Genomic DNA, 17551 nt, shown 5'->3' with positions numbered 1-17551 from the left:
CCAGCATGGGTTTCTCAAGAACAAGTCATGTCAGACTAACCTGATCTCTTTTTTTGAGAAAGCATCCACCTTGCTGGATGAGGGGAATGCTGTAGACATTGTTCATCTTGATTTCAGTAAGGCTTTTGATAAGGTTCCACATACCATCCTTGGTGACAAGTTGGTAAAATGTGGTTTGGATCCTGTTACCGTTAGGTGGATCTGTAATTGGTTGACAGATCACACCCAAAGAATGCTTGTGAATGGTTCTTCATCCTCTTGGAGCGGAGTGACAAGTGGAGTGCCTCAAGGATCTGTCCTGGGACCTGTTTTGTTCAACATCTTTATCAATTATTTGGATGAAGGAACAGAGGGAATGCTTATTAAATTTGCAAATGATACTAAATTGGGAGGGGTTGCAAACACAGAAGAAGACAGAAACAGGATACAGGATGACCTTGACAGGCTGGTAAATTGGGCTAAAATCAATAAAATGAATTTTAACAGGAACAAATGTAAAGTTCTGCATTTAGGCAGGAAAAATCCAATTGTTATAGGATGGGGGAGACTTGTCTTAGCAGTAGTATGTGCGAAAAGAATCTAGGGGTCTTAGTGGATCATATGCTGAACACGAGTCAACAGTGTGATGCGGTGGCTAAAAAGGCAAATGCAATTTTGGGCTGTATCAACAGAAGTAGTGTCCAGATCACGTGATGTGATGGTATCGCTTTACTCCGCTCTGGTAAGACCTCACCTGGAGTATTGTGTACAGTTTTGGGCACCACATTTTAAGAAGGATATAGGCAAGCTGGAACGGATCCAGAGAAGGACAACAAAGATAGTGAGGGGTCTGGAGACCAAGTCCTATGAGGAAAGGTTGAAGGAGCTGGGGATGTTTGGCCTGGAGAGGAGGTGACTGAGAGGTGATATGATCACCATCTTCAACTACTTGAAGGGCTGTCATACAGAGGATGGTGTGAAATTGTTTTCTGTGCCTCAGAAGGTAAGACCAGAACCAAGGGGTTGAAATTAAATCAAAAAAGTTTCCGGCTCAACATTAGGAAGAACTTCCTGACCGTTAGAGCGATTCCTCAGTGGAAGAGGCTTCCTTGGGAGGTGGTGGGCTCTCCTTCCTTGGAGGTTTTTAAACAGAGGCTAGATGGCCATCTGACAGCAATGAAGATCGTGTGAATTTAGGGGGAGGTGTTTGTGAGTTTGTGCAGGGGTTGGACTAGATGACCCTAGAGGTCGCTTCCAACTCTATGATTCTATGAAATATTAAGAATGCATTAAGAACAGCATTTCTGTTATATTTATGGGAAATTTCAAAACAGATGTCCACATTTTAACCACAGTTTAATGTGTCACTCATGTTTAAACCATCAAATAGTCAATGGCATATTTCTGCAGATTTGGTTTTTGCAGGAATCAAATAGCAATGGGAAAAGGGAGACCAGCTGGGCAAGGCAGTCTGGCCATTCTATTTCACTGAGTTTCTGTAGTGTTCATAATGAAACCATTTTGACCAACCCAAAGCATCAAATGAGAACAAATGAGGGGGGAGAAGACAGCTCAATCATCAAACATCAGACCATTTCAGGACATTACTGGCTAGCTAACATTTGTTTTAAATCTATATCTCCTGGAGGTGTGAAAATCTCAGCTGCATTAATGCATTCATTTAGGTAGAACTTATATCCATTTGATTTGAGTGCATATAACAAGACTGTAGAAACTATAGTTCTAGTCCTGAGGATTATAGAGGAATGTCTCCATGGTGTATTTGAAAAGATAATTCCTCAGAAGCTGCATTTTAACAGATTTATGTAGACTCACCTGCAAATTGTCAGGCATCATAAAAGCATGTGGCTCATTTATACAATATCCCAGCAATTAAATCTACATGTTCTTCATCAATCTGACACCTTGCTTTGACTTCCTCAGGACCACAATAGTTTATATCCAATCCTGTCTGAAAATCCTTTTATCAGACCAGAACTCCAATGCTGCCAGAGACATGCACACCTACAAAGTCAAGTTGCCATGTTGTAAAATGAAGTCATTTCCCTGCTGAACAGCTCCTGAAAGTCACTACAAGGCACCAGCATATCTGATTTCTTTACAGCATTCCAGGCAAAACAACAATATCCATATCTGTAAAGCATCCAAGAGCACCACAATTCAAATTGGTTACAGGGTATGTGCATGACACATGTATCATGAAAGTTTCCTGCTGGCCATTACCTGTACAGGGGCTTGTAATGCTCCCACAGGATAAAATCATAATATATCTTTCATATAATATATAATTTTGAATTTAATTCACAGTGTATGTGTGCATAAAAATTCAAGTTGCACAGCAAATGAAAGTGTCATATTTCTATATTTTTCAACCAGTCATCTTTATGCAATTTACAAGTGAGGATGGCTTTAACTTAAGAGCACTCGAGGCAATACCAATATTCTTATTTCAGTATCCACTGTAAGAAGGATAGGGCAAATGGTACGAAGGACAGAGAGAAACAAGATGGAAACACACCGTGGTTTCAAACAGAACCTAGCACTTAAACTTATACTGCAGGATGAGGTCAGGTGAATCTCATTAGCTGCTAGTGAAAAGGAGGAATATGGAAAAAGAAAACTAACCTGTGGATGTAACACTTGATTATCTTGCCAGCTACTATGATGACTGAGTCAAGGGAGACCACAATTTACACTCTATACCCAAAGATAAATGGTATTACAACCCTATTTACTGGCTTTAACTTTTCACAGTAGTTTTATAAAGTGAGGGAGAAACATCTTAAGGGCCAGCTAGAGCATTTTTTTAGCTCTAGCTAAAAAAAGTATTTTTTTAAAATGATGTTATTTTTATATAGGGCTCTGAGTCCCTAAAAAGCAGGAATCAGATCCATAAAGTAAAAGTACAAAAAATTCCTCTCACTGTATATCTGAGAGTGCTCTTCAACAGTCAGTAATGCTGTTGGGTTTCTGATGCAATTTCACTTCCTGTTGTCATGAGTTAATTAAATGATTGTATATGCATGCTGATATTTAGCCAGTGAGTAGGTAGAGCCAATAAGAATGTTTGCACATACGTCCCGCCAAGGCTAGGTGTCGATATGCATAGTGACCATTCAGGGAGAGCCCTAATAGGCTAATCCATATATTTGAGTGGTGGTCTAAGGGAAACTATTTGGTCAGTTTTATTACCCTTTGTGTAAAGCCCTTAGACCTCCATGCAATTGAAGTTAGGTCTCCAGAGAGTCGAGATGTAGTCTAGAAGCTAGATAGGATATTGAATCCTTCTTTGTTTTCTAGAAATCCCATACCTTTTCCTCATGAGTAAAGTAAACTACTTTGATTCTTAAGCTAAACCGTGTGCCTGGCTGTTATTCATGGCTATCTCCATGTTACTCTGCTAATAGTATATTTAAATCCCAACAAAGGTTATGGGCCGAGTAAACTTCATAGCTGCGAGCAAAAAGCCAAGGCAGTTATTAGCTAAGAAAGGTATAGAGAAGTGCTCAGGTCGTGCTCCAGGAATTTGCATCTGAAGGAACTCCTTCCCATCGCTCGTAGTTGCCGGCTGACTGCTTGGGAAACAAAAGGAATGGATTCTCTTTGATGTCCCCTCGGAGGCACAGACCCAAAAGAGAGAGACCCAGACAGAGGCAAACGCCTGGAAGTTCTGGAACAGCATCTTCACCTGAGGAGAGGATGACGTTACAACCGTCAGAACAGGTTGTATGCAATATGGAAAATCCCCCCAAGTTAAGCATCCCTAAACTGAGCAGGGATAACTTCCTTTTATGGAAAATGGGAATTGAGTGTGCTCTTGGAGTTCAACGGATAAGATATGTGTTCGACTATGATATACCAGCTGATATATCCCAAGAGCAGAGGGAGAAGTTTGATGCAGATGAACTTAAAGCTAAGCTGCTGATACTAAGTTCAGTCTCATCTCAAGACACTGCCATAGTTGTTAATTGTGTTCACGTAAAACAGATTTGGAATAACCTAAATTTGAAGTAAGGCCAGTGCACATTTCTACAGAGGCAGTATTTGCGCAAATGCCTATACTCCCTCAGTCCTGCTCCAGGAGGTGATATCTCAGCTCACCTCGACAACATCCTGGCCCTTGTCACTGAATTAAAATCGGCTGGAGCCACGGTATCTACTGAAGAGCTTCAAGCTGTGATTGTCTCATCGTTCCCAGAAAGCTATGAGAGCATTCTGGCCCCTGCTGAATCTAGAGAAGAGATTGATATTGATTTTACAAATTGCGTATTTAAGAGACGTAAGTGTTAAACGCAAATTCTCTAGATTGTCAAGCCAAATGCAAGCATTGACTGTAAAGGAGGAAAAAGGGGGCAAAGATCAAAGGATCTGCTACAGATGTTTGAAACCAGGCCACATAGCGAGGTTCTGTGAGTCAAAGCAGAACAGGCCTGAAGGCAGAAATCCCAGCTCCTCACACACAGGAGAAGGGGCCGTGTCCCAGCAGGGGGCTGCTAACTCACAAACAAAGGCAAAGCCTAGTGGTGAGGTCTCCTACATGCTACGGATTGATGATGTAATCGCTAAGAAATCTTTTTTGCTAGATTCTGGCTCGACTACGCATATATGTAGATTTCGTCAATGGTTTGTTTGTGTGGATGAAAATGCGAGGAAAACTTTGAACTTGCTAATGAAGATACTTTACAGAGAGACAGTGTAGGATCTGTGAAGATCTCGGTTTATTCAAAGACTGGAGAGCTAATTGATGTGTTGTTGAAGGACTGTGTTTACTCTGAGCAAGCAGATCAGAATTTAATCTCTGTAATGAAATTGACAGATCAAGGAAATGTGTTTTTGATTAAAGATAGAAAATGCACCATTGCCCATCCAGAAAGTGACGTGCTTTTTGAAGCAGTGAAACTTGATGGTGCTTACTACCTGAACCCTGTAGAAGTGGGTCATGTCTATAATGTGAGATCTGTTAAGAAGTTGCTGAATACATGCAAAGAAAAGTTTGCAGGATGTGACCAAGAGTTGCAAGCTTGTGATGTATGTGTGAAGGGGAAAGGCACAGCGCCACCGTATGGCAAGAGAAAGCCAGTATATAATGAGAAGTCTCTAGAGACTGTAAAAAGTGATGTTATGGATCCAAAGACTCTGTTATTTAAAGAATGCAATGTTGTGCATATTGATGAGAGCAGTGTACCCCTGATATCTGAGATAGCGAAGTTCACAGTGCAGGAAGATCAGGAAACTGATGCAGGAATGTCCCTCACTGAAATGGTCTATTGGCTGACTGCCAGTAGCACTGACCCTCAAGGTAGGCCAGAAAGCACCCCAGAAGCAGAAGGGGAAGCAGATCAAGCTGGACCAGAAGGGGAGACAGGCAATACTGTGAGGCAATCTCAGAGGAGCAATAAGCGTGTACCACCTGCCAGATATGGACTTTGTAATGTTCTGCAAACTGCAGAAGAATCCTCAGACGATGAGGAAATCCCAAGGGAGCTGATTGTAAAGTATGCCACTCTCAGAACCCTACTGAGTATAGCAGCACAGAAAGGAATGCATGTGCAGCACCTTGTGACTGAAAAGGCAAACCTCAAGGAAAACTTACCTGATAAAGGACTGGATGAAGTGCTAACTTCTTTTCTGCAGAAGCAAGGGTTCCAGCAAGGGAAAAAAGACCCCAGCCTGTTCTTCAAACTGAAGAATGATAAATGCCAGTATATACTGATGTCAACTGATGGACAGTTGATGTTACGCTGTCAATGTGAATCTCATGGTTATACCATGTCCTGTGAGCCGCCCTGAGCCTGCCTTTGGCAGGGGAGGGCGGGATACAAAAATAAATTTATTATTATTATTATTATGATGATGATGATGATGATGATGATGATGATGATGATGATGAGGATGAGGATGATGATGATGTTCAAAAGATGGTTGACAAGCTGAATGCAGAAGTGGCAGTAAAATGTTTTGGGACTTTGGAACACTATCTTGGAATACAGATAGAAAGAACAGAGAATGGAGGTTTTCTTCTGAGTCAAAGAACCAAAATCCTGAATCTTGCTAAGGCACTGAGCCTGGAAGATAGCAAGAGAGCAAGTTTCCCACTTGATCCATCTTACCTCAAGCTAGAAGATGGAATGCCTCTCAAGGACAATCGTCTGTACAGATAAACTATTGAGAAACTTCTGTATCTAGCTCAACTTACCCGACCTAAGTGCAGCTGTTGGAATCTTGAGCAGAAAAACAAGCTCACCTAATCATCATGATTGGAATGCGGTGAAGAGACTTGTTAAGTATCTTATTGGGACAGCTGATCTGAAACTGAAGATTACAGCTGATGACGACCCAAGATTGGTTGGATACATGGATGCAGATTGGGCCGAAGACACTACTGAGCGCAAATCAGTAAGTGGGCATATGTTTTTCTACGGAAGCAACCTGATCAACTGGACTAGTCGCAAGCAGAGTATAGTAGCAATGTCCACAACGGAAGCTGAGTTTAATTCTGTAGCAGGTGCCTGCAATAAGCTTGAATGGATCATAACCTGCTGAGAGACTTTGGAATAGAAGAGCCTATTCCAGTAACCCCGTTTGAAGATAACACACCTTGCCTAAGTTTGATCAAGAGTGAAAGTGTCAAAGGCAAGACCAGGCACAGTTCTGTGCGATACCACAAGGTGAGGGTGTTGCAGCAACAAGGAATGATTGAAGTAAAGTTTTGTCCTTCAGAAGAAATTATTGCTGACATCCTGACCAAGCCTCTCACCAAGAAGTTTGAGCACCTGAGAGAGAAGCTGAAACTTCATGACTTCAGTTCGTGAACTTGAGAAGGGGATTGTTGGGTTTCTGATGCAATTTCACTTCCTGTTGTCATGAGTTAATTGTTTGTATATGCATGCTAATGTTTAGCCAGTGAGTAGGTAGAGCCAATGAGAATGTTTGCACATACTTCCTGCCAAGGCTGGGTGTCAATATGCATAGTGACCATTGAGGGAGAGCCCTAATAGGCTAATCCATATATTTGGGTAGTGGTCTAAGGGAAACTATTTAGTCAGTTTTATTACCCTTTGTGTAAAGCCCTAAGATCTCCATGCAGTTGAAGTTTGGTCTCCAGAGAGTCGAGATGTAGTCTAGAAGCTAGATAGGATATTGAATCCTTCTTTGTTTTCTAGAAATCCCAGTCATACCTTTTCCTCATGAGTAAAGGAAACTACTTTGATTCTTAAGCTAAACCGTGTGCCTGGCTATTATTCATGGCTATCTCCATGTTACTCTGCTAATATTATATTTAAATCCCAACAAATGCAGACCCCAGATGCACTAGAAACAGCATTGTGTATATGGCAATTCCTTCCCTTCCCTCTTTCATTGCAAGTCATTCTCCTTGAATCATGTTGTATGAGCACTATGAGTGGTTGCACACAAAATTCTTAATGTTTTAATTTAACGTCGAGGAACAGGGCAGCCTTTTCTTCAGTCATGATCAAATGGCCTAATATGTACAGTTTGTTTAACAATCTTAAAGCTACAACATACTGTTTTTACAATGCGTACCTTGTTTCATTGTGAATCCTATGATGTTTTATAAAGATTTAAAATGGAAATGTGGAATATAAATACTGAAAATAAATATGTGCACACATAACAAAGGGGAAAGGGTTGTCCTAACATAACTGGGAAAAGTTTGGTACTTTCAGGTGGCTTACAAGTGTATTCATGGAAGTGTATTAAGGAAGAGCTGAAAACTGTAGAAATACAGGGGGCTGGGGTTTGGAGGGGAGGAGAAGCAGCCGAAAGCTGACTTCTAGTTACTGACCGTGGGGACTGAGTAAACACCAAGAGCAGGGAGAAACTAAAAGGAAACAAATATAAAGAACATTAAGAAGGTGTAAACCCTGCACTGACTTGCTTTAGTGTGAATGTGTGTGCCTAATGGGGCTTCCAGCTCTTTTTTTTTTTTTTTGCAGGACCCTAACAATTCCATGTTGACCCCTGGAAACTCCTTTTGTCATGAAGCAGGTGTGGGGTGTGTGCACACAAGATGTGGTGGAAGTATCACTTTCATTGTACCCCTGTCAAATCCTCACTGGCTGTTTACTCAGTGCACCTCTCCCTTCTGCTGAGGGTTTTGTGTCCATTAGATGATATATAGGAGGGCCTCACAATGACATAAGCACCATATGCCTCAATTGTCTCTCACTCTATGCTATTTTTTTTATGGAACAAAACAGAACAGCCTCTGTGGAACAAAGCAGAAGTGGACCCCTGGTGTGCTCTCTGACCAAGACCCTCCAGAAGGCTTCACCTTGACAGTCCTGAGATGAGGCTGCACTTATGCTGTTGCTTGGTTACTTGGCAATATGATGGGTGACCAGGATGAAATTCTCAGAAACTGTAAAGCTACTACAAAGTTAGGCATCCTGAACTGACATAGTTCTTTTCCACTTGAATAATTCCTTCTGTGAAGACCTTACAATTCCAAATTAAAACAGTACTAGCATAGAGCTTAGGCACCAGGTTTTTTGTATTTAAAATGGATACCCTGTTTTTTTAATTCTCAAATGATCCTAAATACAAAGAGATTCCAAGCAAAGCATGGTGTCCTAGAAGAAAACAACTAGCTAACGAAGCAAGCACAGCCTCAGATAGGCTGTCTATAGAAAAACATTTATATATTTATGCTTCTTCCAAGGAGCTCAGTGTTCCTGTACAGTATGCAGAAGCTCAATATCAACTTGCTCAAGGCTAATTAGGTGAGCTTTAGTGATTGGTGAGCACTCTTACTCAACTGTTTTTGGGTTGCTAATTCTGAACTTCCTCCATGAACAATTAAATAAAAAAGACTATTTTTTCTACAAATGTTCTAAATTAGCTCATGGATGTTCTCACAATGCATATGCAGGCTTGCAATATAACAGGCATTACAGAGAACGGCAGGCAGTGAGCAGCGCATTTACCATTCTTTCTGATAATGCCTCAGGAAGGAAGGAAAGGCAGTTTCTCATAAAGACAAAGTAAGACTTTAAAGCAATAAAGTTCTGTGCTAATAGTTACTGGTCGTGGCTGCCTGGACTGATTAATGTTAATTCTGTGGGCACAGAAGTCAGTGAGATGCAGTGGTTATAGTGGTGGACTAAAACAAAGATGGTTCAAATTCTTGCTTGCCATGAAACTCACTAGGAGCCCTTGGACCAGTAATTTTTTTTCAGCCTGACTATGGGAGCAATCACACGAGAGATTTGACCCAACCTAGCCATGCCTCTCATCCGGATTTAATGTGCTTGATCACACAAGTGCATCTGCCTCTCAAGTCCTGCCCATTCCTACCTCATCTCAGGATGGGCTGGAACCAGATTAAATAGCTACCAGGAACTTCTAGGTAGCAAACCTCTAAATCATACGTAAGATGCATTTCCTAGCTGTCTGAATGTCTGGGCACACGCTGCACCTGCCCCACACTTGCCCAGCATGCAAATGAACAATCTGAAGATTTCTTTTGCATGTATGAATCCAGTGCCTCTCCCGGCAGCAAGGCAGGGGCTGTGTGAATGCTGAGGCACAGATAAAAGAGAACTGGTTTTTTCAGAGCCAGGATAACGCGGCACCTAATCTCCAATGTGATTACACCCTATACCTCGCATACTTAATGTGAAGATAAATGAAGGAAGAAAGAGTCATGTATTCCACTATGAGTTCCTAGGAGGAATATCAGGATAAATATCACCCTAAAATATATCTCATTATTAATTATGGTATGACACTTTCAGAGAATATCACTTCATATTCAAAATAAGTTTCCTGAGCAATTAATTTTATGAGCCCGTACCTTGTAAATTTCATCTGCATCACTAGTTATCTTCATAGCTGAACATGAGTTTAACTCTGCCTCATACAAACCAAATCTTTATGATACTATGGCAAACAGATTATAGTGGAACTGAAATATTTATGATTACAAGGTGTGACAGAAACTTGTATAGGTTTGAGACAACTGTGGAGTCATGAGGTCAACTGGACAGAACAGTTAGCAAAAAAGTAGAGTCAGCAGTAAGCAGGAGGTCACAAGCTGGAAAAAACACAAAATAAACTACACTATATTCTCTGTCTCCCTAAGAAGAGGCCAAAGGTCACTTCAGTTAATAGCCTGTCCTGTCGATTCCTTTTATTACATGAGCAATCTGTCAGCAAGCACAGTAAATAACAGCCTTTCTTTTAGACACAGTTTCCCTGTGTGAACAAGTCCACTGTCTACACATCCAGGAGTTCAGCATCTACATCTGTGATCTCAGTGCTTTTTTTAAAATGTCATTTTAATTAATAAATCTTCTGAACTATAAACAATGGAGGTATAAAACCTTCAACAGGTTTACAACTTTTCTCAGCATGAGATGTGTTTATTTTAAAGTCTTTGCAGTTCTAAATGGACTTTAATTTTGAAGAACAATCAGAAAGTGATCTGGAAGTTTCTCATCTTTTGTTGACAAATCAGTAATATTTTTGGACTAAGAAGAGGGTATTGTTTTGTTCGTAAGGAAGGTTTGAAAAAGTTTAAGTGTATTAAAAATGATCAAAAATGATAGAGCTGTATATTAAAGCAAAACAAAACTAAGGTGCACTCAAAAGGGAACCAAAAGATGGGGCTGAATCTATATTTAAAATAGTAACTAGGCTTCCATAAATAGGAGTCAGACTTCAAATAGGAGTTATGCCTCTGAAATTCTCAAGCTCCAACCTGAGACTACTGTGTCTACTACCCTATGCATAGGAATTCTTGCTGTTGAACTCACAGCTGTTTCCTTGTCCACAGGATCAGGCTGTGTCCTGCATAGACATGGCTGCCTATGGTTATTGCCATGTATCTAGGAACATATTGGCTTATTAATACAATCATTATTTTTCCACTGTAAAACCATCATTTTCAATTACCTCATGGTAAATATTTCTGTACATGGATGTGTGTTAAAAATACAGACAATTCTTTGTTGGAAATATCTGATCAGAAAATGAACTGACTCACAATATAAATACATGGACATTCACCATGCAGTAGCTAAAAGTGTGTGTATTTCTTGGGGTTGTAGAAGAAAATTGCCCTTGGATTTGGTCACATGAACCTATTCACAATAGGATAATTAGCTGTAAATGTGTTCTGTTTACAGCACAATCCCATGCAATTACACTTTTCTAAATCCACTGACATCAACAGACTTAGAAGGGTGTAACTCACCCTTATTGTAGTATCATTTACTACAATTGATACTGTATTTGAGGCAGTCAAATGCTGCTTCCCCACATCACAGAAATCATGGAAGGGAATTGGTCTCCTATGTTGGAAGACCAAGGCACAACACTGACCAGAAATTCAGTGTGGCCGTGCCAAACCTTTGTGCTCTAAGAGGCCCTTTGGCCACAAAAATTCAGAGGCAACTATCAGCAAGTCGTCCAGTCGCTAAGTTGCAGCCATAATTGAGATTTCACTGTTTTAATGTTAGTAGTTAGATCTGAGGGAAAAAATGTGTTTTTCCAGAATGGCTATGTAAGAGAAAGACCCAGGATCCTGTATCTCTCCCCCCCCCACCCCCCCGTCCATTGTTTGTCAAGAATATGGAAGTGTTAGCATGTCAGGCTATAGTAAAGGCAATAGGAAGTTTATTTAACAATGAAGAATCTTCCCTTCACCATAAAACTTGAACTGTTGATTCAAACCAAGGAAAGATGCATCTGTTTTGCTGGAATTCCCAGGATACCTAAAAAAGCAGCTAGATTATTTTAATTATATCCAAACCAGGGCAGGTCTGGTAGTGAGCTTTATGTGGGCATGTCAAAACCATTAGTACTACAAGTGGGGGCACAGGAAAGTGCTTTTTCTCTGGGAGCAAGAACAACATGGAGTGTACAAACCTCATGTCATCATCATAACTCTTGCCACCATGTTAATTGCATGCAACAAACCTTTACCCTGTCCGCACTGAGAACAAGAAGAGAAACACTCCACAATGGCAGCCAATAGGGGCTACTCATGGCAGCCAACAGTAGTCTTAATTATTACTGACATTTGTATCCAACCTTCCTTTAATCATAAAATTCTCAATTTTGATACACCGTGATCGCCTAAGCAAATTATTATTCTTGGCAAGCATACCAGGGAGAGACACCTTGGAGGCAGACTCCTTCTTTACCAGTTTTTCTTAAAAAAAAAACAAAAAACCCCCCAGAACTGCAGAGATACAGTTTGTGATGGGGTGGCTATGTCCACAAGGGATCTTCCAACAAGTATGTTAAGGTGGAGGAAAGCCTCGGGCTCAAAAGGCTACTTACATTGACAGACTCCTTGCCATTGTACTTCACTCGAATCCTGGGCTCTTGGATGACATCCAGATTGGTCCCTGTGATAGTTAGAGGTGTGTGACCACTAAAAGGAAGCAGAAGACCTTGGGTTAATGGGGTTTGGCAAGGGGAGCTGGGGCAGTGCCCAGTGTCTATGTTTCTGGCAAACACAGATGCTGGGGAAAGTCAGCAAGATGTTTTCTACAGGCTGTACAGCAACTCAGTGACAATAGATTAATATACCATCACCCTGCCACTGGCTAGAACAGTCTCACAAGTTAATTGGATTTTCTCATCTCATCTGTCCCCCCAGTGGGCAGTCACCTCTCCCATGTAACATTTCGTAGGGCTGGCAGGATGAAAAAATAAAGATCCAGGGCTAAATAAATAAGAGCAATAAATTAGTCAGAGTGCTTAATTATTTACACAGTGATTCTCCTAAGTAAGGAAGGCTGCACATAATATAGTGTGTGCAAGGAAGGGACTGCCAATTTGTTTGCCTGTGTTTGCAATATCCAGTATAACCACTATATACAAGACAGGGATTTACACAGAAAAGGCAGAACTTGAATGGCTGGGACCATATGGGAGAATAAAGAGGCATATGATACCAAAGCAAGTGACAGTAGGAATGTTCATCAAATAGCTTGAGATATGATTTTTTTGGGGGGGAAGGAAGGTGCTCAGATTTTGAGCATAGCATAGAGCATGTTTCTTGAAAATCAACATGTGCATTTTTCTATAACAGGGATTTTTTTTTTTTTTGCATGGGATAGATGGCTGGGGAACCTGCTCATTCCACATATGAAAGGGGCTCACAATCACTTCAAGGAGAAATGACTGAGAGTTACATTGTGTAGCCTCTTCCTAGAGTTTAGGCTAAGCTGACTACCTGAATGATTTAAATGAATGAAAAAAGCCAACAGCCTTACTGAATTATTTTTCCCACCCACACACTTAACGAGGTAGTTTGGATGACTGCTGACTCTGTCCAACAAATTCCAAAGTTGGCCCCACCATTAAAGCATCCCTAGTTTCTCAGGGGTTTATGGGTGTGCAGGTCTGCAAATATCTTCTTGCTCCTGAGCTAGTGAGAAGAATCATTTCCCACTAGCCACATTAATTGAGTTAGCCATATCTTGCTATATTATCTTGCTCCCAAGCTAGTGAGAAAAACAGGTTTCCTTCCTGAAACTGATGATCTTTGAGTGGTCATCTGTGCATTCACACTCATGGGATGAAGCGCCAGCGCCGATCCCCGATCGGTAACTCCAAAGTCCGGGATTTTTCACTGCCTAACCCCGGTAGGCATGCACAACAGCCCCAGTGGGCGTGAATATCCCGCCAGTTCCTTCCTGACACCACCTATCAAGAATACCATGACCGGCAGCAGAGGGGAAGGAGGGCGGGTAGAGTGAATGCACAGATGACCACTCGAAGATCATTAGTTACAGGTAGGAAACCTGTTTATCTTCTTCGTGGTCTCTGTGCTTTACACTCATGGGAGATTAGCAAGCTAGGCTTACCTGGAGGAGGGAGCTGGCGGTTATGCAGAAGTAGCGCCTTGAAGAACCAGGGTACCCAGCTGTGCTCTGTGATGCTTCCAGACATCCAGGGCATAATGTCACATGAAGACATGAGGAGATGCCCAGGTTGCAGCCAAACAGATATCCGCCAGAGAAGCACCCTTCAGAAACACTGTGGACGTAGCCATAGCCCTAGTGGAATGCGCATGGAGTGGCCCCGGCAAGGGACGCTTTGCCAACAGGTAACACAGTTTAATGGCTTCCGTGATCCACTTAGAAAGTCTCTGTGAAGAGATCTTGAGACCCAACCTAGGTGCTGCATAGGAGACAAATAGATTGGGATCCTTCCTGAACGGCTTGGTGCGATGCACAAAACAACAACACCCTCTTACCATCCAAGGTGTGCAGACGTCTTTCTTCCACCAAAGAAGGAGAAGGGTAAAAAGCAGGCAAAAAGACTTCCAAATTAAGGTGGAAACTAGACACCACCTTAGGGAGGAATGAGATGTCCGGGGCCAAGGACACCCCATCATCCTGAAAAGAAATGTATGGAGCATCACATCGCAGAGCCACGAGCTCACCTGCCCTCCTGGCCATAGTGATGGCCACTAAGAAGGCAGTCTTCCAGGCTAGAAGATTCAACGGGCAGGTAGCCAAGGGTTCAAAAGGCTGCCTTGAGAGCTGGTCCAGGACGAGCGTCAGATCCCAAGCAGGAGGAGGAACCTTACATGGCAGGTGAAGCTGCAGAAGACCCTTCAAAAAACGTTTTGTATGCTGGTGGGTAAAAACTGAAGCACCATCCACAGGGCCATGATGAGCCAAGATGGCAGCCAGATATACTCGAATCGAAGAATGATTAAGTCCAGCATCAACAAGAGAAAGTAAAAACTCAAACACAAGCTCAAGACCAGCAGAACATGCATTGATACCCTTGTTCTGCAGAAAGGACAGGAACTTAGACCACTATCCCGCATAGGAGCGGCGAGTTGACAGCTTTCTACTGTTCAACATGACATGTTGCACTCTGTCAGAGAATTCTAGAAGCTGACTCTCCAAGTCATCAATTTGAGGTGAGGGATGTCGTGGTGAAACAGGAGGCCGCCTTAAGCCAAAAGGAGATCCAGTTCCGATGGAAACTTGTGGTGACACCCCCCTGCCATGGCTAGAAGGACAGGAAACCAAGTCTGTCGAGGCCACCAAGGAGCAACTAGGATACACTCTGGATGTTCCTGGGCCAATTTGTGAAGCACTCTGCTGAGAAGAGGCAAGGGTGGAAACAGGTAGAGGAACTTGTCCACCCACGGAAGCAGAAGATCATCCCCTAGGGATCTTGGGTCCGTCCCTTCCCTGGAGCAGAACTGTTCGCACTTCCGATTGTTTGCCATGGCAAGCGCATCTATTCTGGGATGACCCCACTCCCATAACAGAGGTTCGATGTATCTCCAGTTCAGCTCCGATTCGTGATGGGAGACCTCTCCCCTGCTCAGGGAATCCGCTTGAAAATTGAGCTCCCCGGGTAGGTGGGTGGCTACAATGAAAGTCTGAGAAGCTATGCAGGTCTCCCAAAGCTGCATTGCCAACGCACACAGCCTTCTGGACACAGTCCCTCCTTGGTGATTTATATAACTGACAGCTGTCGTGTTGTCTGACAGCACAGCTGCAGTCTGACCGTTGATTGGGGATAGAAATGACCTCAAGGCCAGATGAGCTGTCATGAGCACTAAAAAATTGATATGATGGTGAGCCATCGACGGGGGCCATGGGCCGCCTATGCAGAGATCTCTGAGGTGCACTCCCCATCCCCACAGAAAGGCATCTGTTGTTACCATGAGTGAGGGGAGAGAGAGATGAAACGGAGCTCCTCCGCAAATATTGAACTTCATCCTCCACCAATGCAGAGATTGAAGCACCAATGAAGGGACTTGTAGAATCTTGGACGGGAGATCTCTCACTGGATTATAATTCCTGATGAACCAGAGCTAGAGGACTCGAATCCTCAGCTTCGCAAAGGGCAGAACATTGGTAGTAGCTGCCATGAGGCCCAAGAGACATTGGATCTGCAGAACAGAAGGGTATCTCACTGCCTGAAGGAGCTGAACCAGGGAGGTGATATCCAACACCCAGGAATCTGGAAGAAATGCCAGATGCTGGGTGGTGTCCAAAATCCGATAACTGAACTCTGTGCTGGGACCAGGTGAGATTTCTTCTCGTTCACCAGAAGTCCTAGTGCACTCAAGAGGCTGAGAACCACCTGTAGATGAGCTCTGAGAGAAGCTTTGGACACAGCAACCATCAACAATTCGTCTATGTAGGGGAAAAGGATGATACCCTGAAGCCGAAGGTAAGCCACACAACAACCATGGTCTTTGTGAAGACCCTGGGGGCCGTAGAAAGCCCAAAAGGGAGCACCTGATATTGAAAATGGTGCATCCCAATGGAAACCGAAGAAATCTCCTGTGACTGGGAAGAATGCTGATGTAGAAGTAGGCATCCTTCAAGTGAAGGGTAGCCATCCAATCTCCCTTGTTGATGAGTGGAAGGATGCTTTGTAGAGTCAGCATTCTGAACTTCTGATAAGTGATGAATTCATTCAGGCCCTTCAGATCCATGATTGGACGAAGTCCATCGTCCCTCTTGGAAACCGTGAAGTACCTGGAGTAGAACCCCTGGCCCTTGGTGATCGGGAATGGGTTCTATTGCTCGCTTGCTGAGCAGATTTTGAACTTCCTCCAGCAAAACCGCTGTAGGGTGTGTGATCACCAATCTGGGATATGAAGGGGGCTGAACAAATTCTATCGCATAACCCTCCTGTATGATGGACCCACTTGTTGCTGGTAATCTGCCGCCAAGCTTGCTAGAAACTGTGGAGGCTTGTGGGCCCAGAGAAGGAGGGGGAGAGAAGGGGGGATGCCAAAGTCAAAGTCCCTGCTTGGGATTCCTGCCAACCTTAGACTTTCCCATATGAGAGGAAAAAGAAGAAAACTTGGTTTTCCCTCCTGCTGTGAAGGAACTCTTAGCCTCATGCTGTCCCGTACATGGCTTCCAAGAACCCTCAGGGGATTTGGCGTGGTAGGGCTTCTTAGGCCATTGTTTGGACCATGGGCGAGACTTGCCAGGGTGAGAGGAAGATGAAGGTACTCCCAAGTTACGAGACATCTTGATACTCTTGTCCATTTCCTGTAGGACCGCGTCCGTAGTGGAGCTGAATAGACCTTCACCTTCAAAAGGAAGATCCTTGACCCATGATCTTGTGTTTAACTGGAGAGCGGTGGACCAAAGCCAAGAGTGACGAAGCAATGTAATGGCCGAAGTAAGAGTTTTAGCTGCAGTGTCCACCATATGTTTGGAAGCCTGCAGCTGTTGTTTTGCCAGGAGCATTCCCTCCCTCTGAGCCTTCTTGGCCAAAGTGCACTTATCCTCAGGCAGAGAAGCCAGGAGCGGTGAAAGCTGCTCCCATAGGGAATACTGGTTTCTCACCATGCAGGCAGAATAATTAGAAATTTTAATACCCAGAGTGCCCGTAGAATAGAAGCGCCTGCCAAACGTATCAATCCTCTTCCCTTCTTTATCTGGAGGTGAGGCGTGGGTCTTCTTAGCCTTAGAGGAGGACAACACTACTACAGAGTTGGGGCGTGGATGGTTGAAGAGGAACTCTGCGCCCTGTTCCTGGATCCTATACATGTGATCCATATGCTTGGACAAGATAG

General features: G+C 43.0%; 1 protein-coding gene across 2 annotated transcripts in view; it reads right to left on the bottom strand.

The window, feature by feature from the left end:
• The window catches only part of PLXNA2 (plexin A2), a 771921-nt gene that overhangs the window by 120493 nt on the left and 633877 nt on the right, over nt 1-17551 (bottom strand). For both annotated transcript variants that reach the window (XM_060231255.1, XM_060231256.1), the window contains exon 17: nt 12310-12403. In XM_060231255.1, the coding sequence (XP_060087238.1) occupies nt 12310-12403 (94 nt within the window). The remainder of the gene's footprint in view (nt 1-12309; nt 12404-17551) is intronic.

Source organism: Heteronotia binoei, chromosome 2 (assembly GCF_032191835.1).
Source record: "Heteronotia binoei isolate CCM8104 ecotype False Entrance Well chromosome 2, APGP_CSIRO_Hbin_v1, whole genome shotgun sequence".
Taxonomy (NCBI): domain Eukaryota; kingdom Metazoa; phylum Chordata; class Lepidosauria; order Squamata; family Gekkonidae; genus Heteronotia; species Heteronotia binoei.
This window is presented reverse-complemented; position numbering and strand designations above follow the sequence as displayed.